The 27,702-nt window shown below is 34.7% G+C and overlaps 1 protein-coding gene across 1 annotated transcript in view; it reads right to left on the bottom strand.

Annotated features, from left to right (window-relative positions):
- Positions 1-1,242: 1,242 nt before the first annotated feature.
- LOC146004714 (uncharacterized) overlaps positions 1,243-27,702 on the bottom strand; it is a 63,691-nt gene continuing 37,231 nt past the window's right edge. Inside the window, exons 2-3 of the mRNA XM_083143669.1 lie at positions 4,247-4,366; positions 1,243-1,549 (exon numbers count right to left, since the gene is read on the bottom strand). Coding sequence (XP_082999795.1) covers positions 1,431-1,549; positions 4,247-4,366 — 239 coding nt within the window. The 3' untranslated portion in view covers positions 1,243-1,430. The remainder of the gene's footprint in view (positions 1,550-4,246; positions 4,367-27,702) is intronic.

A 27,702-nucleotide genomic window follows, 5' to 3' on the forward strand; every position in this document is an offset into this window, starting at 1 on the left:
TCGTGATACAATCATCGACGATTGACAGGAAATGAGGATCAGCAAGATTAAACATTTTAACAGTATATCAAATCGCAGAGATATGTAAATTAATATAAAGCAATTTAGTAATCATTTTCAAATTTCCAAATTACTATTATTTACGACGACAATATTTTTTTTACAATTATTTGGGAGAAAATATTTAAATCCGTTTGTTTTGTACATTAATATTTTTCTTCATGAATATTGAGTTATACACTGCCTTAAACGCTGAGTTCGTGCAGCTTGAAGAGACGATGATTCACTTTCCATTGCTAACACAAAACTTTCTCGGTCGGAGATTCTTGTGTCTTGTACACCGTATAATAAGTGTCACATATTCTTTCAATAAGACCCCACCACCAGAATTCTGTCTAATTGCCAAATGTATTTGTTGAAGTAGCCATTCATTGGGTTCTGTCCAAAAAAGCACTTTTTTCTTCTGTGACAATGCACATTTGTAGTGATTGTTATCTTGTTTATATCTCACTGTGAAAATGCTGAACGTGGAACTTTCATAAGACAGCTTTTTAAAATCATAACTTCCGAAACATTAACATTTACGAACTCCGAGATACACATTAACTTGAGCCCTATTCGTACATGGAAGAACCATGCCACGTACACGAACCTATTTATTTTATTGCAAAATTAAGAGAACGTTATTAACATTAAGGAACTGAAGTTTGAGTCATAGTAAGAGCGGCTAAGAAAATATAAGGCTTACTTACTACCCTATATTGTATGTCGTATTGCAAACTGGTAATTGTACTTAACTCTATTGAGAAAAATCACAAATGTTATAGTCATTATTACTAATTCCTATCAGATTCATCTTCGTTCCATACATCAATCTTTGGCTTCAATTGTCTAACTACAAAATTCCAAATAGATATCTAGTATTCGTCTTCCCTCTCCTACACGTTCTATGTGTCATACCATTTAAAGTATTTCTTTATTAAATTACAATTCATACTGCAGGGAGATGGGTATACACGTGTGTAAATGAATATCTTCAAATCTTCTAAATTAACCTAACCTTTTACATTTGTCACATTATATATTTCATAAAATTCAAGTCATTTGTGGTATTATACAACCATGTGATACTGCAAGAAACATACTGCATAAGAATATTTAACGTTAAGACTTATGTATTAAATTGAATACCAAATTGTATAATACAGTAAAAAGGTATCGGTAAGTAATATGGCTGGTAAGAAAAACACATTACCATATTTTAGCCTTTTGTTTTGTGAGACAACGGTGAAATTGAGACATTTTTTTTATTAATTATGCTTTTTATTGATATTGGTGGAAAACATTTTCTTCATTTAGAGTAACGAAGATATTTATTGTGAAGAGATCCAATCTAGTCCATGCTCAATGATGATTAACCTCGTTGCAACTTAACCCACCACGCAACACACCTGGCCTTCCGGGCATGGCCCTATCTTAATCCAGGAATGGCACTCATTTTTAATCATGCATCTACCGCCATTGTCTTCGCAGCGTTGATCACGATCCACTAAAAGAGAGTTAAAAATTATTTTCAGAATTCAAAGGCACAATACATTTCATCCATAAGACAGGAATGGGTACGCAGTAACAGAAAAAAATAGGATGAGTTTTAAATACGTTTGTGTGAGGTGCAAAGTGGTTTCTACTGCAGGAGGGGACAGACGAAAATGGAGTGAGCCGATCGAGCAACACAATATGAAAAGATAAAATGCCGCGTCAATATGTGATAGTATGGGAGATCTATTAAATTAATATTAATTTCAGTTTGCAAAGAAGTAACTATAAATAAATTTCTATGAACGGCATATCAATTCTACAGCTACTATACAAACTTGTACAATACAAACAAATTGGATCGTTGACATAAGAGGGCAAAACTACAGAGTTATAAATAAACCTATGTGCAAGTTAATCATGAAAGTATATACTGCAAGTGGGTTGAGAAACAAAAATATTTTCGTGTTGTTCAATAGCAGTTATAGCATAGAACTAGGTTGCATTTTAGCACATGGCAATTATTTTTTTTGGAAATATGTTCTCCTAGAATATTTACTGTAATGAAAATTATATTTTTGTTCTAGTATTTATACTCAATACAATGTATCATTGCGCAAATCCCATTTCATTTTTAATCTGGATGGATTACGGAGTCACTTTTGTGTCTCCACGTGAATATTAAAATGCATTGTTAATTTTGCATTACAGATTTGAATCAAGCCTGTTTCATTACTTACTTTCAAAGTGTACTAACACTGCAGCACCTTGAAATTTTCATGAGATGGACAAGTGAGCAAAGAACACCGCACATCAGTGGTGGGTCGTAAAAATACAGTCATATTGTACCTATGGGCCCATTTTGGGAGTGACGCCTTGTTTCTCGCGATGGGTCCCCTTAACGTTACAACATGTACTCGCACTTTCGAATCGCTCAATATCTAACTCTATATTTCAATATTTATTTCACTTTTTATCTATTTTTTTCGTCATTTTTAAATGTATTCGTTTTAATTTACATTGTTAAATATTTGACATTGAGGACCTTACATATCGTTAGTGCTAGTCACGTGCGCGTTAAAACTCCTGAACAATTACACCTTGACCATTTTACATACCAGTTATCGTACCCAAAATACTAAGAGGAAGTGCTTAGTATGCACACACAAGAATTTTTAAAACTGATTTCCCCTTTTTCTTTTTTGACAGGCAAGGGTCTGAGATGTCTGTCACATATTATACCAATCTGACCTTGATAGCAATTGTTGCAATTCTGATCTATTTATTAATTCTCTACTTAATAATCAAATCATGTTCCTGTAATCCACACCCAGAAAAGCCTACAGCCACGAAAGCTTCAACCAAACCAACTATTAGTTCCCTCCTTGAATCACAGTCTATTTCTTGTACCCCTAAGACAATTTCCCATAGGCCCTTACCCCCATCCCTTGTCAGCCTCATCGAGGAGCGCTACCCTTGCCCTTCAGCCGCCACCTGTTTCATCAAATAGCCTTGATAATGATTAGTGTAGACGTAAAACACCCCCTTCACATCGCTCCGAGGGACACTTTTCTGTATATTACATCAGTCACAATCGCTTATTATAACTGAGTAATTCCCCCCTTCTCTCCATTCTGACTGCACCGTCTTCTCAGCCATCATGACGCAGGATTTCCAGTCGTCGAGATGCAAACTACGTTAAATTTCTGCCATCCGGATGAATCATTGGACCTGACGGATGTGTCACCGCTACCTCAAGGCCTTTAATTGGTGCTTCAACGCCGAACTTTTTCCCGTGACCGGAAGATTCGCCGATTCCCTACATCTCTCAGTGGACATCTTCGTCATGATGCGTGGCAATGCGTCACAGTGCGTCACAATGCGTTGTAGTGCATCACAATGCTTCATAGTGCGTCACAGTGCTTCATCGTGCATCCTACTGCGTTATTGTACGTCGCAGTGAGTTTCGTTTGTGTTTGGGGAGTCATCTCTTCTCGTCAGTATGTGCTCTCCCGTCGGACACTCAAGAACTTGTGCCTCGGGATAGGTGACGATGACTTACTCCTGTCTTCAGTGTAAGAACGTGTCGTGAAGGGTTGTGTTTTGTTTGCCATCATCATTGAGTCTACGACTGCAGTGCTTTACGGTCGTTCTCTAATGTGTCAGTAGACGTCCAGTTGTGTTTTTCGTGTCTACATGTTGTGTTTTTCGTGTCTACATGTGCTTCTCAGTGCGACACACTCTGTCATTAGACTCGTCGATGAGCAATGTCGTGCTCCAGCCTCGTTTATTTATGAGACACGGCTCACAGTCTCTCTTACTTCATGTACTTTTGATATCTCTTGGACTTCATTTGCAAATTATTTTTATGTTTCTTCATTTGGAAGGTTTTTTATTTTTTTTACTCACACCTATGGTACTTGGCTTCTGCATGATACGTTTTTCTGTACTATTACACATGCAAGTAAGCAAATTTATTTTTGAATGACAATCGAAGTCTTACTTACTTTCATCAGATGCATTTATTCCATACTTTATTTTTGGTGTTGTATTTGTGTGTGTGTGTGTGTGTGTTTGTGAAGATGTGTATTTGTATCTATTTGTGTGAGATAATAATATTAGGCATATGACAGAGAGGTAATATGGATTCTCTGTATAACAAATTAGACTAAGTGTATATAATATGATAAATAATTTACAAGATACGTACTACACTTATACCCGCAAAACTCACTGTCGAAATAGGCATGAGGACTAGAACATTCGGGTGAACTTTTTGGAAAGTCGTAGCATTGATGTTCCTCAATTTTGCAAATAGAACAAACAGACTCTGTAATAAACAAAGTTACATTGAGTGTTGATAAGTTTATAAAACTGAAAAGAAACAGCTGATCTTGGAAACACCAGATCAAAATATTTATTTAATATAATCCTTAAACTAGTCAATGGGGAACAAAAAAAAGATTTTATTTTGTGGCATAAAGTTTAATAACAGTTTCAGCACACAAAACAGCTGTGATTGCCAATTGTATGATTAGTTCAGTTGAATTGACTCCAGTTACAAAAATAAACACACCATGGAAAATGTAGGAGGTAAAATTTCTCAACGCTTTTCTCGTTAATATCAAAATTTGATAATTGGCTGAAATTCCCATTAAGAAACTTATTTATTTATTTGTTAATTGTTGCTAGGCAACTTATGAAGCATTGCTACACAATATATCTCTTAATGTTGAATTTTGTAGTATAACTAAGCGAAATGCTTTTAATGTGAATACATTGGAAATATGAGTTCCTCACGTAGTAAGTGCTCCAATAACCCACATGTTTTTTTTCTTCTATATGTGGAATATATTGTCTACCATCACAGAGAAGAAATATGTGGGACCTCTCGCACGAAAGACGAGAGCGCTAACCACATGGCTATGCGGGAGCCCTAGGTGGCATCACTATTGAACATTAATGTTGGATGAGCCCATGTTAGCATTCCAGATGAGCTAAAGTTCCAAAATGTGTGTATGCATCTTCTCTACGACAATGTGAGGTCACATTGATTAGGAGCAACAGTGTAGAGTAAAGAGGAGCTGCAGTTTGAGAGCATTCCACGGCCTCCATACCTCACGCAGTCAAATTTTGTAGTTTTCGGTCCACTGAAGAACGTGCTGGCGGAAAGCATTTCCAGGATGCCAATGAGGTTCGGTTGGTGGTCCATGACTGGGTTTCTGAAAGAATTATAATCCTGCAGTATCTACTCACCTGTCATATGCTGGGGTAAGTGTATTGAACTAAAGTACCCCGGCCAAAGAATTAACTTGAGGAAACTCAAGACTTTTTGCCTCCAGTTCAAGGGGCTGAAAGCTGTGTTGCTACCGGTTGCTACACGACATCTCTTCCTGTCAACAAGCTACCTTTTGCTCACATTTCAGATAGAGGCACGGAATCAGAGACCCATTCGCTTGCTATGCGATGGAAACCATTAGGCTTCGCCGTACTTGGCCGTGTTGGGAATGCCACCCGTTTTGAAAAAGACTTGAAACGAAAAATTTGGCAACTCAGATTACCATGGGAATTTCCCCTCACCACAGCAACTGGACAAAACCGATTGGTTTAGCAGTTCATTTGACCCTCCCTGGCTTTCGATGGAAAATATAAAATAGAATTTCCAAGTCCATTCTTTGGTTTGTCAGGATTTAGAAGAGGATATGTTGAACAACAATAATATAATTATTTCAGTGTTTGCAATAAATATTCTGTAAATAAAAAAATCTGGTTTTAGATTGAACATATTGTGTATTATTTTCAGTTTGAGTCAGTCAATCACCACTGAACTTGCAGTTTACAGAGGAATTGTTCCACAGATGGTCATTACCTTTCAATTTATGGTAGCTTACTATGATACTGCTGTAAATGCTATTAATAAATTATATATTCAAGATCCTTCCCATTACTACAATAATTACGATATTATAGAGTTGCAAGGAAATATTCTGGGTATCAAACCTGAGACCTTTTGATTACAAGGCAACCTTACAACTATTACACCCAATATTATTCTCAAATGGCTCTTTGGAAATCTGGTAACCTTAATTACCAATTGCGACCTTCAACAGTGGGTAATTTAGATCAACTTGTTTCAAAAGTTGACTTATTGTAGTAATCTCCTGATTAGCACACCAACTTGTAATCTGCGATTTTCAAGATCAGTATGTACACCAAATTGGGATGGTTCACATCATCATGCAATCATAGGTACAAGCCCAAGTTGTCTGCACATGTCAAGTGGGCTTTAAAATAAGTAGGGGAATACATATTTAGTTTTTGACGAATACACGAAATGTGAAATAACACATTGTAGCGTTAATTTTTCATGTTTCTGAAAGATGTGAGGTTCATTTTGCTACCTTGTTTTCTCACGAAATGATGCGAAATGACCTGCAAAATGTGAAATAAACTCTCAAACATGAAATTTAGGACATTTATCGCAACGACACTTTCTGAGGACTGAATTATTCTGTCAGTTATGTAAATCAGTGACAATTGATTCATTCTGCTGTAAATATTTGAGAAGAAAAATTAACTTTAAAAAAGGAATAAATTTAATAGACTGATATCTAAACTGCTCGCCATTAAAAATGCAACACCCAGAAGGAGTAATCGGAATCGGACGAAATGTGCACAGTGTGTAGATGAGAGGTGCACGATGAGACACGAAATTCAAAATAAAGTTTGGAGGAAATATTATGGAGTGTGTGAAGTTTGAACATAAGTTATCTTTATATAAAAATTTCTATATGTTTACTTTCTATTAAGCAAGTTTTTTATTTTTGTACCATCACTAAAAAAACAGGGAAATATTTTTGAATTCTTACTTCCTCGCTGAAACACGAAGTTCACAAGAAACTATAGACCAAGTATTATGGAATGTGTGAGTTTCGTATCTAAGTAATCTTTAAATAAAGTCATATACATAATTACTTTAAATTAATTCTGTTTTTTTTATTTTTGTAACGTCACGAAAAATACGGGAAATATTTTTGAATTCTTACTTCTTCGCTGAGACATGAATTTCACAAGAAGCTGTGTACTAAATATTATCTAGTGTATGATGTTTGTTCCTAATTAACCTTTATAGAGAATGTTGAATGTGATTACTTTTTATTAAGCCCGATTTTTATTTTTGTACCGTCATGGAAAATCCGGGAAATATTTTCGAAATATTACTTCTTCGCTGAGACACGAAAATCACAAGAAACAATAAAACAAATATTATCGAATGTGTCAGGGCCGTCTCTAAGTAATCTTTAAAGAAGGTGATCTATATAATTACTTTCTTTTAAGTCTTTATCTTGATTTTTCTACCGTCACTAAAAATCCGGGAAATATTTTCAATTTTCTTACTTCTTTGCTGAAACACAAAATTCAGAAGGAACTATAAACCAAATATTATAGAATGTGTTAAGTTTATATCTAAGTAATATTTATATAAAGCATCTATATAATTACTTTCAATTAAGCCCGTTTCTGATTTCTGTACTGTTGCGAAAACTTCGGATTTTTTTTTATTAACTCTTTGCTAGGACACGAAGTTCACAATAAACTATAAACCAAATTTTATCTAATGTGTAAGGTCAGTATCTACGTATTCTGTGAATAATTTTCTCTATGTGATTACTTTCTAATAGACCCGTTTCTATATTTGTGCCGTCATGGAAAACCAGGGAAATATTTTTGAATTCTTACTTCCTTACTGAGACACGAAGTTCACAAGAAACTATACACCAAATATTATCGTGTGTGTGAGATCTGTATCTAAATAATCTCTATATGAATTCATCTAAATAATTACTTTCTATTAAGACCTTTTTTTAAAAGTTTTCCACCGTCACGAAACATCCGGAAATATGTTTTTTTATTCTTACTTCTTCGCTAACACAAGAAGTTCACAAGAAACTATAATTGAAATTTTATCGAATTTGTAAGGTCAGTATCTAAGTCTTCTGTGAATAAAACCTTCTGCTTGGTAACTTTCTATTAAATCCTTTTCTTTATTCTTGTAATGACACGGAAAACAGGGGTAATATTTTAGAATTCTTACTTCTTCGCTGAGACATGGAGTTCACAAGAAACTACAGCCCAAATATTATCAAATGTGTGATTTTTGTATCTAAGTATTCTTTAAATAAGATCATCTATATAATTACTATCTACTAAGACCTTATTTGATATTTATACCGTCACGAAAAATACGGGACATATTTTCTTTTTTTCTTACTACTTCGCTAAGACACGAAGTTCACAAGAATCTATAAACCATTTTTTTTCAAATGTGTGAGGTCAGTCAGTATATATATATTCTGTGAATAAAATTTTCTATGTGATTACTTTCTATTAAGCCCGTTTCTTATTTTTGTACCGTCACGGAAAGTGGCCGCAGTGGCTAAGTCGGTAACGCATCTGACTACCATGCTAATGTCCCGGTTTCGATCCCCGGTCGGTTCAAATCCGGGAACTTTACTAACGATGGAAGCGGCGCCCACCCAGCGTCGAATAACATGTGTACCTGGGGGAAACCCTGGGGGTTAAAGGCGGTCAGGGGCGTGATGCTGATCACATCACTCCCACTCACGACCGGATCAAGAAAGTGTAGGGCGTTACCCCCACATCCCTATAAGCCTTCAAGGCGTGGTGCTATGCACAGGAGAGCACTTTACCTTTTTATCACGGAAAAATCGGGAATATTTTAGAATTCTTACTTCTTTGATGAGACATTTAGTTCACACAAAACTATTGACGATTTATTATCTAATGTGTGAAGTTTGTCTCTAAATAATCTTTAAATCAAGTCATCTACACAATTATTTTCAATTAAGCCCGTTTTTTTTATTTTTGTACAGTTACTAAAAATCCGGTAAATATTTTTGAATTCTTACTTCTTCGCTGAGACAAGAAACTCACAAGAAACTGTTGACCAAAAATTTATCGAGTGTGTGATGTTCGTATCTAAGCAATCTTTACATATAATTTTCTATATTATTACTTTTTATTAAGCCTTTTTTTTTTATTGTACCGTCAAGGAAAACCCCGGAAATATTTTTGAATTCTTACTTCTTCGCCGAGGCACGAAGTTCACAAGAAACAATATACCAAATTTTGTTTATAGTTTCTTCGTGTCTTAGCGAAGAATTAAGAATAAAAAGATCCGCGTTTTTCGTGACGGTACCAAAATAAGAAACGTGCTAAATAAAAAGTATTCATATATAATATTTTATATAGAGAGATTTCTTAGATACAAACCTCACACACTCGATAATATTTGGTCCAAAGTTTCATGTGAATTTCGTGTCTCAGCGAAGAAGTAAGAATTAAAAAAAAACAAATTCCTGGTTTTCCTTGAAGGTACAAAATTCGAAAACGGGCTTCTTAGAAAGTAATCGTATAGAAGATTTTATTTAAAGATGACTTAGATACAAACATTAGACGAACGACAATATTTGGTGCATAGAGTCTTGTGAATTTCATGTCTCAGTGAAAAAGTAAGAATTGAAAAATATTTCCCTGTTTTTTTAGTGACGGTACAGAAATATAAACGGGCTTAATACAAAGTAATGATATATAATTTTTTATATAAAGATTACTTAGTTTCAAAGCTCACACACTCAATATTATTTGCTCCACAATATATTTTGAATTTCGTGTCTCAGCGAAGAAGTTAGTATTCAAGAATATTTCTCTGGATTTTCTTGACGGTTCAAAAATTAAAGAGGGCTTAATAAAAGTAATTATATAGAAATTTTTACATAAAGGTTACTTATACAAACCTCACACACTCGATAATATATGGTTCACAGTTTCATATGAATTTCGTGTCACAGAGAAGAAGTAAGAATTCAACAAATATTTTCCGTGTTATCCGTAACGGTACCAAAAAATGGGCTTAGTAGAAAGTAATCACGTTGAAGATTTTATTTAATGATTACTTAGATACAACCCTCACACACTCGATAATATATCGTCTATAGTTTCTTGTGTACTTCGTGTCTCAGCGAAGAAGTAAGAATTCAAAAATATTTCCCGGATTTTCAGTGACGGTACAAAAATCAAAGACGGTCTTAATACAAAGTAATCATATAGCAGATTTTATTTAAATATTACTTAGCTAAAATCCTCACACACTCGACAATATTTGGTCAATAGTATCTTGTGGATTTCGTGTCTCAGCGAAGAAGTAAGAATAAAAAAAATATTTCCCGTTTTTTCGTGACGGTACAAAAATTAAAAACCTGATTAATTGAAAGTAAATATATATATGAGTTTATATAAAGACTCGCGTACTTTCGACATGGTCCTCGGCCATGTCTTGTACGCTCGCATGCGTGACCTTCGGCCACGTTGTGGGCGCAATCATGTTATAGATGGATTTCTTCATAGATCTTAATGACTTTGAAAATGCCTGCATGTTGTATTGGATGAAGAGGAACATGTGTATAAGTTCGGTTATTTGAAAAGCTTAGAAAGTAACTTTATGTGTGGAAATGATCTAGTATTGTAGAAATATTTTTGTCTACTTTCATAATAATAAACTGGGTATATATTGTCTGTTTCAAAATAGTCAGATATTTCATATAAACGAAGTGAATAGCAACACTATATTGGAATAGCCGTATTTACGTTTTTTGTCTTTTTTACATTTTTAAACGTAATTTAAAAATAATTGCCTTCCGTCATTCCGTGCGCTCGCCGATGTGGTTCGCAGATTTGGAAAGTTTTGAACGTAACGTTATGTGTGTACGGGCTCAAATATAGTTAGCTACTAGCATTCAAAACAGTATTTCCTATTTTCTTAATAATAAACTGGGTAAGCAATATCCACTTCAAGATAGTTAGATATTTTGTATAAACGAATTCAATAGCGACACTAAATCGGAAAAGCAATATTTTACGTCTCTTGTCATTTTCACATTTTTGAACGTAAATGAAAAATAGACTAATTGTTTTCCGTCCTTCCCCTTAAATTCCTACCCCACTTCTGTAATTAATTCTGATGCTCTTATTTTGAAATTCGAAAAGTGTCGCATAATTCTTACAGTAGTTTCCGGGGTGAAAATAAACGTTCTTTAAGTTCCGTAGTATCAATTTTTAAGATAACACAAAAAATGTATTCTGCACACAAATTAAAACCTAACTAACGGTGAAGGAAATTCTAGTTATATCTAACATACAATACATCAGTGTTCATTTGTGTTTCCTTCATGAAAATGAAGGAAATATATATGTTATCTTCACTTGACAGATACAGCCCATATTTTCTACGGTATATTATTAGAATCTCTTATTGTGCACACGAATCATTTTTAAACAACATGAGCAACACTCTTAGTTTTCTTCTGGTAATGAATTTCCCTCAAGGTTATTAGAAGAATTTCCCTTACAAAATTTATTTTCCGTAAGGAATGGAAAGTCGATACGAGTCATATTTTAACTGACGTCACAACTGGAATAATATGACATGAAGGTACCATTCATTTTCAACGTCTGTTCCCAAGTTCAATTACAGGCATAGCTAACAAGACAATATTACATGTCTAAAACATGTCATTAAAATAACCATGCGTATCGAATGTTGAGTACTAATTAAGTAAGTTATACATGAGTGTTTATGTTATCTGTGGACTAAATCTTCTTATGTAGATGTCACTATTGTCTGATGCATGTTTCCTAACTATGAATTTAATCATATGTGATATTGATAACCTCGAGGATAATAAAAATGTTCGAAGGCACTAAAAACTCTCAACTAAGCACCGAAAGATACAAAGTGCAAGTTACTTGAATTGTTATTATTTTCTTGGACACCATGTGTCGCCTCAGTCGAATATGACCGTGTACATTTTTAATCTAGCATTGCAACAGCGCTTACATTAATCAGTGCGATTCATAAAAATCGAAACATATGCAGGAGATTTGTTGTTATTTTAGATATCAAGATTAACTATTTTCCAATTTCGTTTGCAATAAAAAAAAATATTTAAAGAAGGTATGTCAATTGCAAATGTAATTATTGTATGTAGAAGTTGTAAAAGCCATGAAGGAAAAATTGCTGATTTGTAGCTCCTGGACGGAAACAAACTTTGCTAGGGAGTATGAAACGGATATTTTCATCCTTTGAAATGGGCTAAGTGAGCGTCTCTTGCTCTCGCCGACGTGGTTTGCTTATTTGAAAAGTTTTCAACGTAATGTTATGAGTATAGTCTCTATTATGTTACAAATATTGTCTATTTTCTTAATAATAAACTAAGTAAGTAATAACCGTTTCAAGATAGTTAGTTGGATGTGTTGTATAAACGAATTTAATTGCGATACTAAATCGGAAAAGCCACTTGTCATTTTCGCATTTTTAAACGTAATTGAAAAATAATTGTTTTCCGTCATCCCCCAAGAATTCCTACCTCTCCTCTGTAATAAATTCTGACGTTCATATTTTGAAATTTGAAAATTCCAGCATAATTCACTTACAGTAGTTTTTGGGGTGAAAATAAACTTTCTTTAAGTTCCCTAGCAACGTCCGTTTCCATGGAGAACAACAAGCACCGCAAACTCTCTAAGTAATTGTATGTTATTATGCCTCTAAACATTTAACTAAAACAACCACGATGTAGATATTTTCGCATTGAGTTAACCAATATATACGTAATCGTGTCTGGGCTGAAACTTCTTCTTGTGTAGATGTCATCCTTGTTTGAGGCATCTTTTGAAAATCAGTTCATTCATCTGTGTTTGATCTGTGAAAAATATAATGTAGCTAAACAATTAAGAATTGAAGGAAACAATGTGTGCAAGAGAAATGCCCGTGGCAACGGTTGCTAAGGACGTGAAAAAATGGAATTTTCACCCTTAAGGAAGGACCGATTGAGCGATTTTTGAATTTTCTCGGTCTTTTGGGACAATTTCATGGGGGGTGATAGTCCTTCATGGAGAACATTTATATCAGTGAGTCAGTCAGTCAGTGGTGGGATTGGGGCTTTATATATATTGGATTACTTAGATACAAACCTCACACACTCGATAATACTTGGTCTATAGTTTGTTGTTAACTTCTTGTCTCAGCGAAGAAGTAAGAATTCTGAAATATTTCCATGGTTTTAAGTGATGTTACAATGATGAAGAAAACGGGCTTAATAGGAAGTAATCAAATAGGGGATTTTATTTACAGAATACTTAGAAATTGACCTAAAACATTCTATAAAATTTGGTTTATAGTTTCTTATGAACTTCGTGTCTTAGCGAAGAAGTATGAATAAAAAATGTTTCCTGAGTTTTCAGTGACGGTACAAAAATAAAAAAGTGACTTCATACAAATTACGAAGGATAAAAGAGCTCTAAACCTCACTAATACAGAGTGTCCGAAAAGTCACGCAACCCGGTGTTTACGACCGTATAACGGAATAGCGAAACGGAATGAGAAGAAACTCTTTTTGCCCAGAGAATGTCCTGTATATTGGGAAAATTTAGAGAGACGAACATATGTAAGAACATGCATGTTTTAATAAGAAATTAGTAAAGTGTAGCCAAAGGCGGAAAAGTATTTTTTGCAAATCATGTGTATTGATGCACAGAACTCACTGAGGTAAATTATTGCAACATTTCACAATACCAACGAACAATGTGGATGGCCATCTATTGAATTTGACAGAAAAATAAATTTGACGAAGTTTCAAATACATTGCACAAAGGGAATAAATGGGCTGTTCCAAAATTCGAGGTTTTCACAATATTTTGAGGAACACTGGCAACACTGTTGCTGTCACGTGTCACTAACAGACGTGTTTTACATCAGGCTATCACACTAAGGAACTTTTAACGTCATATGTGATAGTTGGTTATTCTCGAACATATGCAATAAATTACATACACCTTGCAACCCTGAAATATTGATACAGAAGAACGTGTATCAATTATGTTTTCTGTGCCTTAGGTGGTTGCCGATTTCCGAGAAAAGCATTCCAGATTGTGTCTACTTATGCTGACGCCGTGTGCGTGTTTTCAAAATGCCATATCTACACAGGAAAGATTTTTTATTGTTGAAGATTATATTCGAATATCGTCATATTCTGTCGTAAGATAAGCTTTTAGCACCAAGTTTCCCACTAGTCCCTCTCCAGATAAGTCGTCAATTTTTCGTCTTGTGCAAAGGTTTCGCAAAACTGGGTCAGTACATGACAGGCAACGTTCAGGGCGCCCTTCTGTGTCAGGAGCTGATGTTCTGCAGCTTGTTGAACAAAGAATGGTGACGGCGCCACAAAAGTCTGTTCGGAAACTCGCCTCAGAATTGGACTTACGCAAGTCAACTGCTCACAAGACTGTATGGATATTGAAATTTTACCCGTATAGAGTTCGTTTTGTTCATGAATTGAAAGCCGTGGATGTCCCGGCACGGTTGCGTTACTGTCATTGGTTTCAATCATTCAATGGTGTCAATGTACTGAATATTTTTTATTTTAGCGACGAAGTCTGGTTTCAATTGGATGGGTATGTCAACAGCCAAAATCCCAGGCATTGGGTGACAGAAAACCCACATCAGTTTTATGAACTACCCTTGCACTCTTCGAAAATCGGTGTATGGTGTGCAATATCGCGACGTCGTATTGTGGGAACTTTATTCTTTGAGACAACAGTGGATACCGCTGTGACGAACGTGATGCTTGGCTACAACAAGATGGAGCAACTTGCTATACATGTAATGAATCTCTTCGTATGCTGAGGGAATTTTTTGGTGATAGTCTAATATCCAAAGAATTATGGCCAAGTCGCTCTCCCGATTTAACATCTCCAGATTTTTCTGTGGGGTTACTTAAGGGAGAAAGTATACCAAACGAGACCAAGAACATTGGAGGAGCTGAAACGAAACATTACACAGGAACTTGATAATATCGGTGCTGCAACCCTGAAGAAGGTATCTGAGAACATGATGAAGCGAACCAAATTATGTATCCAAGAAGATGGTGGACACTTGGAACCTTTGCTTTAATTTGTAGGGATACCCACTTTTCAGGGTTGCAAGGTGTATGCAATTAATTGCATATGTTCGAGAATAACCAACTTTCTCATTTGTAGTTAAAAGTGCCTTAGTGTGATTGCCTGAGGTGAAACACGTGTGTTAGTGACAAGTGACAGCAATAGTTTTGTTAGTCTCCCTCGTATTATTGTGTAAACATCTATTTTTGGAAGAGCCCATTTATTCCCTTGTACAATGTTTTTGAAACGTCGTCAAAGTTATTTTTCAGTCAAATTCAATAGATGGCCATCCACATTGTTCGCTGGTATTGTGAAATGTTGCAATAATTTACCTCAGTGTGTTCCGTGCATCAATACACACGATTTGCAAAAAAAAAAAAAAAAAAAAAAAAAAATCCCTCTTTGGCTACACTTTACTTATTTGTTATTAAAACATGCATGTTCTTACATGCGTGTGTCTATCTAAATTTTCCCAATATACAGGGCATTCTCTTGGCAAAAAACGTTTCTCCTCATTCGCTTTTCGCTATTCCGTTATACGGTCGTAATCACCGGGTTGCGTGACTTTTCGGACACGTACTATTTTGTCCATCAGTAAATTATTGGCATGGTTTATGGCACCGTGCACATAGATATATATATATATATTTAATAGAAATCAATGACAATTTTAAATATTTGAACAATCTCATTAAAGCAAACGATAAATATACGTAATGTAACTAAATTCCTTGGTTGCAAAAATCTGCATCCGATTGTGTGCTAGAAGTTACTCGTTTCTTTCTTTATCGGGATGTATTACGTCACAAGTCATGTGATCGAAGGAAGGAAAGTCTCTTGCGTTGTATGCAGGTTTCTCGCTCTTGCTCTGGCAGCCGTTAGGTATACATTTTATTTTGGTTTTGTGAAATCGATGATCTCTGAAGTGATTGTCTCTGTCCTGGTAGTATTAAGATTATAATTTAAGTTTAATTTAATTTAATATTAATATTATATGTCTTAGTTAATTGTTTTTCTTGTGAGCACTATTTCTTTATTTTGTGATTAATACTGTCATTACGCGGATGGATATTTAATATATAGCCGATATCTACTAATCTTGTCCCGTCGCGTTCAATTTCATTTAGAATTTCCCTCATGCGAATTGCTGATTGATGGATACTATTTTTAACGTAAAAGTAAGAATTAAATCTTTGAACCAACCCTAAAACAATAAAAGAACTACAATCTGATTGTGGAATACGTGTTGTTGGCCTGTGTAAGTATATTTGTATTTGTAATTACAGTTATTAATGTTAATCAGATTTATATATCAAATATAATACAATTTACTAATTGAATTGTTGCTTGGAAATTTCTTCTTGATAAAAGATAAAATGTGATATACAATCAAAAGTTCTGTTTGAGTTTCATCAATAAACTATTGAAAATAATATTAATTTTTCTTACGCCCCACAAAAGACTTCTGACTATGCTAAAATATAATGTTAGGGTACTTAAATTGTCAACCCTTAGCACTTATAATTGTGGAGGAATCTTTTTAGCAGATATCTAAATGATATGTGATTGTAATGAGGGTGGTGATAGCAAACATAAATTTTTCTGTTTCTGTTTCTGATACTGTAATTACTATGGAAACGTTTGTGTAGTTTGTTAATTAAACTAATAAAAATATGTTACGTTTTTCTTTCTAGTGAAACGAAATCATTCCGAATTGAATCATTCCACCGAATATGGCTGTATGGCACATTTCTGTGATTGCGAAAACAACGGATAAAACCTGTAATATATTACTAGACTACAATAGAAAAAAACATAAAACCTTATGCAAGCACAGTATCAATCCTTAAGCAACATCTGACCTTATAACTGGCCAGTTTGTAGCCCGTAGTCACAGGGCCTCAGCATGAATTCACTCGTAACTCAGCACATTCCTAAAAGTGCCATACAACATTATTCGGTGGAATGCTACAATTGTAACTTAAAATAGGAATTTAACATTTTTATAGTCTTTTTACCTGAATTGTGGAGATTTTCTAATGATATTTCCAAAAACATGGCATGTTGATTTACAGATTAATGATATTGACATTATTTATGGTTTAACATATTTATTGATACATTTTTCTACACAATATGTTTGCTACGTTTGCCATACGTTTGCCGACTGTATCGCCGTTGCTTCATTTCGTAGTGTGATTATGTCAACGAGCACAGACTATTACTGATTGTGGGTGATATTGCAAATTCCAGCTGTATTCAGTGCACAAAGAATTATTTGTACAAATGACGTTACTTGATTATATTTTGCAATGTAATCATGTCAACAAATCAGAATTACAAGCATTTCATGATTTTACTATGGTGTATTACGTCATTAGAAATATGAAATACATAAAGTACAAATCTATATTCATCCATACCAATTTCCGTCCAAGTTTTCTGAATTGGTGCTGACTCTATGTTGCTACGAATGAAAGTGGAGTTAGTGGAGTTAAATTATTTACAATTCACAACTCTTTCACAACTCTTCAACTTAAGCCGTCCCCCGTGGCGGAGTGGTTAGCACATTGCGCTACGAGTCCGGAGATCCGGGCCTGGTTATGGATGTTTATGGATGTGTGTAAGTGTCTATTCATCAATTTCATCAATTTCATCCCCATCCTCGCAATTTAGCAGAAAGTGGAACAAGAAGCGAAATAAAATGAGGCAAATCAATCAATCAAACAACCTTCAAGTTCCAACAAGTTACGTACATCAAATCACAAGAGAAAGAAGTGATGAAATTTACCTAGTATTTTAACTTACAACAGTACGATCAACTTGTCCTGATAACACACATACGAAGACTCTTTCTAATGTTGAAGTAGAACCAGGAGGCTCAAGGCAGAATCCACATACCGATAATAATAGAAAACTGTCCTGCTCAATGGGACCTATTTCGGTTAGTTAATGTGTGCTTCACCTGAAATTATAACACACCTTTCAGTTGTGTTCTTCTTCTTCCTCTAACTCCTACAAAGGCAAAAAGAAAGTTCATCCAACAAAGTAAATGAAGATGAAGTGTGAACGAGCTTCTTTATTGTTCATAAATTATTTTACTTGGTGGAATGATTTTTATTACAGCAGTTCAGTAAATTTTTAAAAACCGGTCACCAAGCGTTAAGTAAAATCGTTATATATTATCAAGTAAGCGCGACGGTAGGATAATGGCATTAGAATGTTGTCATAATCCCTGTTTCCGATATTCAACTTTGACGTGACCTTCAATAACGATTCGCTAGTTACAAGTTAATATTTAATATTTTCTTCCCCTGTTACGTACGTATGGAACATAGAATCGTGCAGTTTCTGAATGTTTATTTTAAACAAATAACATTCTACTTTGCCACTGCTTTTTTATCAGCCCCAGAAGAAGAAATATCGCTTCAAATTATTTTTTAGCCTAGTTGTATGGACACGTTCAGATAACGTTTTATGCAGTCAAAACTAGATTTTTTGTGTTCTGAAGTTGGGTGAATATATTTTCAATATTGCGTGACGTCACATTTACCGCTATTTTTTTTAGGAAAGCAAATACGAAAGGAAATGGAAAAGCGAACAGAGGAATTGTAATAGAAAGCAAAATAAATCGGATGGGAATAATTTGAATAATGGAGGAAATAAGTACAGAGAGAGAGATGAGATGTTTGTCTTGTGTAGTAGTTCCTCCATTCATATTGGGGGTTAGGCGTAGAGCTGACAACTCTGCACTGTAAAAAGACATGTCAAGAAACAGAAATATAAGGCCATGGATGTTCCCAAGGTAAAATATTCCGGAGGTAAAATAGTCCCCCGTTCGGATCTCCGGGTGGGGACTACTTTGGGAGGTCCCTGGACTAAGGATAAGATCTACGTTAGGAATAAGGATATTAAATTAGGCACCTGGAATGTTCTGAGCCTTTACCGGCCTGGAGCATTTGAGTGTACAGTTAATGAGATAGTTAATTATAAATTAGATGTAGTAGCTGTCCAGGAAGTTAGGTGGCCAAGAGAAGGGAATTGTAAAACTAAAAATTATACTTTTTTCTATGGTGGTACTGAAAATCATAATTTTGGAACAGGCTTTTTCATAAATAATAGAATTATCTCGGCTCTTAAAACAGTATAATTTATTAATGATAGGATATCATAGGCAGTTTTACAGGGTAGGTGGTGTAAAATTATTTTAATAAACATACATGCACCAACGGAAGATAAATATGATAATACTAAAGATGATTTTTATACAGAGTAAGAACAGGTCTTTGATAAATTTTCTCAGTATGATATGAAAATTGTGTTAGGTGACTGTAATGCACAAATTGGCAAAGAAGGGACATTTAAACCCACGATTGGTAAAGAAAGTCTTCATGAATTAAGTAATGATAATGGTATAAGATTGATTACCTTTGCAACATCAAAGAATTTAATTGTGGAAAGTACCACTTTTAAACATAAACATATCGATAAATATACCTGGTCTTCTCCAGATGGTAAAACTCATAATCAGATAGATCATATTCTCATTGATAAGAGAAGGCATACTAGTATAATAGACGTTCGTACACATAGAGGTGCTGACTGTGCCAATGACCATTATTTAGTAAATGCTAAATTAAGAGAAAGACTCTCAGTGATAAATCATAAACAACAAAATCTAAAAGTTCTAAAATTTGATACAGGAAAGTTTACTGATGAAGGAATTAAGAAAGATTACCAAATTAAACTGTCAAATAGATTTGATGTTTTGCAGGATTTAAATGATGATGAAAATATAAATGAAACAGACGTAAATAAGAATTGGGAGCACATACGTAGTGCAATAGAATCAGCAGATAAAGAAAGTATAGGATACCATAAACCGAGGAAAAGTAAGCCATGGTTTGATAATGAATGTCATAATCTAATAGAAATAAGAAATCAGGCTAGACTTAGGTGGTTAAATAACTCTGATGATACAAATCTAAACAATTATAATAGAATAAAGCGAGAAGTTAACCGCATGTTTAGAAGTAAAAAAAGAGATTACTTGAAAAGCAAAATTAACGAAATTGAAAAAACACAGAAAAAATGAAAATATCAGAGATTTATATAAAGGTGTAAATGAGTTTAGAAAGGGGTGGCAACATAAAGTAAACTTGATAAAAGATAAAGACGGTGATTTTCTAGCTGACCCAAACGATATTCTAAATAGATGGAAGAACTACTTTAATGACCTTTTAAATGTCCATATAGGAGATAAATCAGAAGTAAATGAAGTCCACACAGCAGAACCTTTAGTTCCAGAACCTAACTTGACTGAAGTTAAATATGCTATTAAAGGCTAAAGAAGAACAAAGCATCTGGCACTGATTTAATACCAGCTGAGTTAATTAAATATGGTGGAAATTCATTAATATGTCAAATTCATAAATTAATTTGTTTAATATGGAATAAAGAAGAAATCCCTCAACAGTGGAAAGAATCCATAATTATTCCTGTGTTTAAAAAAGGTGATAAAATGAACTGCAATAATTACCGTGGAATTTCTCTACTCTCAACAACATATAAAATATTATCTGACATTCTTTTAACAAGACTAACTCCATATGCTAATGAAATTATAGGTGATTATCAATGTGGATTTAAACGTAACAGATCAACTACAGATCAAATGTTTCACATCAGACAGACACTTGAAAAAAAAAGTGGGAATATAATCAAAATATCCATCAGCTATTCATTGATTTAAAAAAAAACATATGATTCGGTCAAAAGAGATAAATTATATAATATATTAGTAGGGTTTGGAATACCTAAGAAGCTTGTTAGTATGATAAAAATATGCACCAGTGAAACAGAAAGTAAAATTCGTGTGGGTATTAATATGTCTGGCAAATTTACAATTCATGATGGGTTAAAACAAGGACATGCATTATCTCCATTGCTCTTTAATTTTGCCTTAGAATATGCTGTTAGGAAGATAGAAGAAACTAAAGAAGGACTAAAATTAAATGATGTGACTCAGTTGTTCCTCAGTTGTTATAATATGCAGATGATGTAGACTTACTGGGGGATGATGCGAATACAATTAACAATAATGCTAAAATATTTTTCAAAACTGCTAAAGAGATAGGTCTGGAAGTTAACAAAGAGAAAACTAAATATATGCTTACAGGCCGAAACCAAGTGTTAGGTAATAATAAAAATCTAATTATTGATAACAACTCGTTTGAATCAGTTTCCAAATTCAAATATTTAGGAGTAATATTAACAAATGAAAATTATATTAAAGAGGAAATAAAAAGTAGGATTAATTCAGGAAATGCATGTTACTTCTCTCTTCATAAACTTTTGTCTTCTCGTTTAATATATATAAAACTAAAAGTTAAAATATACAAAACAGTAATTTTGCCTGTAGTATTATATGGATGTGAAACTTGGTCCCTTACATTGAAAGAGGAACATAAATTGAGAGTATTTGAAAATAAGATCCTTAGGAAAATATTTGGACCTAAAAGGGATGAGGAGACAGGTGAGTGGAGAAGGTTACATAATTTAGAACTACATAATTTGTATTCATGTCCAGATATTATTAGAATAATTAAATCAAGAAGACTTAGGTGGGCAGGCCATGTGGCACGAATGGGAGAGGAAAGAGGAGTTTACAGGATTCTTGTTGGGAAACCTGATGGTAAGAGACCTGTAGGAAAACCAAGACGAAGATGGAGGGACAACGTTGAGATGGACCTAAGGGAAATCGGTAGGGATGGAAAAGAGTATATAGAACTTGCTCAAGATAGGGAAAGATGGAAGGCCTGTGTTGCTGCAGCCATGAACCTTCGGGTTTAAGAAGGCCAGGGAGTTAGTTAGTTAGTTAGTTAGAGAGAGATGAGGAGAATGCAAGAAAAAATACATATTTTTCCGTACCTACAGTATCTTAAGAAGGATATATCCTATCGTTTCAAGTAGTGCTTATTAGTTGTTTCAAAGTAGTACTTAGTAGGTATCCTCTTTTTTTACCAATTGAATATCACTTTTTGACATATTTTGACAATTTTTTGTCGATGTTTTAGCGTTTAGCAATGTTTTTAGTACAATTTTCACTATACTCATTTTTCCCCCACTCGTACTTGGTAGGTATCCTCTTTTTTTATCAATTGAATATCACTTTTTGACATATTTTGACAATTTTTTGTCGATGTTTTAGCGTTTAGCAATGTTTTTAGTACAATTTTCACTATACTCATTTTTTCCATTTATACTTGGTAGGTATATCACGATCTTACGTGATACAACTTAACCTATCCTTTTTTTACGATTATTTAATTTTTTTACGATCCTAAGTGATATAACTTAACCTATCATTTTTTTATTTATGCACTGTTTGAACGTCATCATTTGAGGATCATATTTTGTAGGTATTTTTTTTTTATCAATCGAAGATAAGTTTTTGACATATTTTGACAATTTTTTGTCGATGTTATAGCGTTTAGCGATGTTTTAGTACAAATTTTCACTGCACTCATTTTTTCCATTTATACTTGGTAGGTATATCACGATCTTACGTGATACAACTTAACCTATCTTTTTTTTTTACGATTTTTTAATTTTTTTTACGATCCTAAGTGATATAACTTAACCTATTATTTTTTTTATTTACGCACCGAACTAACCTACAAGGGACTCTGTTTGTTTCAATATTTCAGTATTATAAGGTTTTCACAAATTTTATATAACCTAAAATGTGTTGGATGTTGATTTTTAGTATGTGGCAATTTTTTATGAATTTTAAAACTGCTCCGTGACCCTTTCGTTCTTCACGTCGTAGGCGAAGGACTTCTCCGCAATCAGGATGACACTGCATAGGGTATCCTCGGGCAAGGCATCGTGGAACTCGCAAACACCCACTCTACAAAAATTCTACTATATGATCTTTCACTGGCTAAGCTAACCTACAAATAGGAATTGGCAGCACTGACTTATAAACCCACTGGGTCTTCTTGGCATGTTTTTTCATGATGTGTTGCCAGGCTATTGGGCATCTTGGCATATACAATGTATATATTTTGAGAGGGGGGTTATAGCTTTTTATGCTGTACGAATACTAAAAACTTGACAGTGACAACCAACAGAGTAAATAAACCTACATGCAGAAACTAACAACACTAGTTTCTGACAGTGAATTTGAAATAAAATATTAAACAAAATACATGAGTAAGCACTGTGATTACACATTTATTCTTATTTTTCGAAGTTGAATGAAAACACGTGTTTTTACGCTCTCGTAATACTGACCTTGCCCCAGTGATTTTAAATTGCTTCCATCCGTTTTTTTTTCTGTGTTATTTCCGCATGCACGCAACATTCGCTTTCAATAGTTTAATGAAATACAGAAGGAGTGTTAGTTTAGCAGGCTTCGAGTTTACAATTTATTAAATTAAACAATAATTTATGTAAGAATATACTTGTACTTACCGAACACAAAATAATAAAAAGCACATGTGAATCTTTGCGTGTGTTCATGTTATATGACGACTGAGTAAAAAATAATGTTGACTCCCCGAAAGATAAAAGTTCCCGGTTCGACATCAGATGCATGCAAATTTTATGTTTTGCTCTCTAAAATCTTGATTTTTATGTTTGTGCTATTTGTCATACAGCAGAGGAGAAGAAGGGAGAGGGGAGGGGAGGGGGTACTATTAGCGCCATCTATTAGCAAACAATAGAAATAAAAAAGTAGGGTCAAACTTTTTCAACACCCAAAAATTTTAAACGTTCTCGCGTAGTAATACGATCTAGCTGAAGATGTTTGAAGGAGTACTCTTAGTCGACGAAGCTAATTGCTAGGGCCCATATATTGCTAAAATGTTCTTTAATTTACATATTTCTCATACCGCCATATGTTGTTCTAGTTGACTTCTTCCAAAAAAATGCTAATTAGCGAGAGTTAATTAAGCAAGGCAAGTAAAAGAAGCAAATAGGACAATATGTGGCGGCGTGGAAATATGTAAAAATTCGACTCGATTCGAATTAAAATTGGAGGATATTTTGCATTTTTTTCTATAATGTACAAAACATTTACCGTACATAATCTTTTCCATTTACAACAGTATAAAATAAGAGGAATGTGTGACAATATCCATATTAATTAGGAAGGTATGTCGTATGCTAGGTTAGCTAATTGTGTCTTCTACAGCTTCACTGTTTAGAGGAAAGATGGAAAAGAGAGCTCTACGGAAACTAACGCTCTTAACAATATTGTACGCCCCGTGAAAATTATATATAAATAAGTCATAAGCGTATTATCTGCTTTCATGTCAGATTTTCCCGACCTGTGAGCTGTAGTGTTTACGTGACAAGCGACGCGCTCAAATATGATGCTCTTGATAATATTGTACGCCCCGTGAAAATTATATATAAATAAGCCATAAGCGTATTATCTGCTTTCATGTCAGATTTTCCCGACCTGTGAGCTGTAGTGTTTAGGCGACAAGCGACGCACTCAAATATAATACCGTTGACAATATTGCACGCCCCGTGAAAATTATATATAAATAAGCCATAAGCGTATTATCTGCTTTCATGTCAGATTTTCCCGACCTGTGAGCTGTAGTGTTTAGATAACAAGCGACGCGCTCAAATATAATACCGTTGACAATATTGTATGCCCTGTGAAAATTATATATAAATAAGCCATAAGCGTATTATCTGCTTTCATGTCAGATTTTCCCGACCTGTGAGCTGTAGTGTTTAGGCGACAAGCGACGCACTCAAATATAATACCGTTGACAATATTGCACGCCCCGTGAAAATTATATATAAATAAGCCATAAGCGTATTATCTGCTTTCATGTCAGATTTTCCCGACCTGTGAGCTGTAGTGTTTAGATAACAAGCGACGCGCTCAAATATAATACCGTTGACAATATTGTACGCTCCGTGAAAATTATATATAAATAAGCCATAAGCATATTATCTGCTTTCATGTCAGATTTTCCCGACCTGTGAGGTGTAGTGTTTAGGTGACAAGCGACGTGCTCAAATATAATACCGTTGACAATATTGTACGCCCCGTGAAAATTATATATAAATAAGCCATAAGCGTATTATCTGCTTTCATGTCAGATTTTCCCGACCTGTGAGCTGTAGTGTTTAGATAACAAGCGACGCGCTCAAATATAATACCGTTGACAATATTGTACGCTCCGTGAAAATTATATATAAATAAGCCATAAGCATATTATCTGCTTTCATGTCAGATTTTCCCGACCTGTGAGCTGTAGTGTTTAGGTGACAAGCGACGTGCTCAAATATAATACCGTTGACAATATTGTACGCCCCGTGAAAATTATATATAAATAAGCCATAAGCGTATTATCTGCTTTCATGTCAGATTTTCCCGACCTGTGAGCTGTAGTGTTTAGGCGACAAGCGGCCCGCTCAAATATAATACCGTTGACAATATATTGTACGTATATTGTATTGTATAGGAGACTAGAAGCATATAATTTGGCGAAAAAAAAAAACCCAAAGTAAGGTCATAGAAAATAGTTAAAAAAAGTGAGCAATTATATTTTGCATTGCACAGCATTTGGTATTAAATAACATACCCCCAAAAAATCTCTGCATTATGCGTTCTGAAAAAAATTGCTCTACGTGCCAAATTACTGTGTCAAGTAAAAATTTTCAAAAGGCACTGTCGTACTTGTGTGCCGGGAAAGCGAATATGTGCGACCAAACTGTGCTCTAAGTGTGGAAACAATTTTTCTATTGACTACTTCAAGCGACACCAGCTTACTTGCAAGAGCACTGGAACATCACTACCGCAACCTTCCAAGCGAAAGGTAGAAGTAACCTCCCTCGATGCATCGCCACCTACCAAATGCGTCAAGCTGACGAAGAAAGCAGACCGAATTGCGTTTGAGCATTTATTAGAAGACTTTAACATAACATCAGACAGCTTCTGCGATGTGCGTAGTTTTCTGGAGAGCGAGCGAGCTAAGATAATATCCATCCTCAACGATGCATTGGCTACATACTCCACTAAATTCTATGCCGTGCTATGCTGCAAGTATAAGAAACCGTCTGATGAAATACCGGTCTTTTTTCACAATGGCTCGGGATATGATTTCCATCACTTGGTTACACATCTAGGGTACGACAATGCGAGAATCAATGTCCTGGCGCAGAACGAAAAGCGTTATATTAGCATCAGCAAGTGGGTGCCGATCCCCAACTCAAGCAACAGCATCGAGCTTCGGTTCCTCGACTCTCTGAGGTTCCTCCAGGCAAGCCTCGATGCTGTTGCTGGGAAGCTCAGAGACGACCAACTAGCCATTACTACATCAAGTTTCCCAAACTTAGATGTCGCACTCATCAAACGTAAAGGGGTCTACCCCTACGAATACGTCACAGACCCTTCCAAGTTCGAAGAAGAGTTGCTGCCTCCCCAGGATAAGTTCTACAGCCAGTTGAGAGGTTCAGGTATTACCGACGAGGAGTACAAGCATGCTCAGTCTATGTGGGTCGAGTTGGGTTGCCGAACTTTCGGTGATTACCACGATGCACGCCTGAAGCTTGATGTGACGCTTCTAGCATGTGCGATGTTTGTTGTGGTGGGATTATTGGGGGAAATGTGATTCTCCCAATATGTCATCTGACTTACTAGCATATGCGATACGAAGAACAGGTGTGTATGTGGCTTACTAGGATTAGGCTCATGGTAATGAGGTCCTAGTAGCTGAAACGTTGAGTTTTGTATTCGCCCCCGAGAAAATTCTATATAAAATAACATACCTGAAAATTATATTCACAGTAGATTCATTTTTTGAGTTTTGTAATTACCCCAAGAAATTCTATATAAAATAACATACCTGAAAATTGTATTTACAATAGATTGAATTCTTGAGTTTTTGTATACGCACACAAGAAATTCTATATAAATAACATACCTGAAATTCTATTTACAGTAGATTGAATTTTTGAGTTTTGTAATCACTCCAAGAAATTTTATATAAAATAACATACCTGAAAATTGTGTCGCTATATACTAGAATTTTTGATTTCTGTGATTTTGGAGAAAGCAATGGCATCCACCACCAGTTTTAATCGTAAAAATGATAAAATTGAATGTGTTACTTGTGGGAAGCCAATGTTAAGGAACAATTTATCGGCACACAGGGCAAGATGTAGCAAAACAGGTTCGAGAATTAATCGTTTGTTACCTTCTAAGCCCTGTGCTCGATGCGGAAAGATGTTCAGCATTACAAATTTAAGTAAACATCTCAAAATTTGCAAAGCATCGACCGAACAAGGAACATCGAAAAGGAAAATCGATAATTTAGAAACGGAAGCTTCCACTTCCAAGCAAATTAAATTATCTAATAAATGCAAACCAATTAGATCTGCATTTAACGACCAACTCCAGGATTTTTCAATTAAGTCAGAACCAGGTCGTGACATCCTTAGTTTCTTGGATGAAACGAAAACATCTGTACTAAATATTTTAAAAGATAAACTTGAAAACAACTCTATAAAAGTATACGTTGTTCTGTTTTCTGAATACGAGAAAGTTGATGGCACAACGAGTATTTTTTATCATTGTACAAAAAACCAGACACTTTATTTTGCTGACGTCGAAAATTTGGACAA

This window comes from Lepisma saccharinum, chromosome 22 (genome assembly GCF_977018435.1).
Source record: "Lepisma saccharinum chromosome 22, izLepSacc3.1, whole genome shotgun sequence".
Taxonomy (NCBI): domain Eukaryota; kingdom Metazoa; phylum Arthropoda; class Insecta; order Zygentoma; family Lepismatidae; genus Lepisma; species Lepisma saccharinum.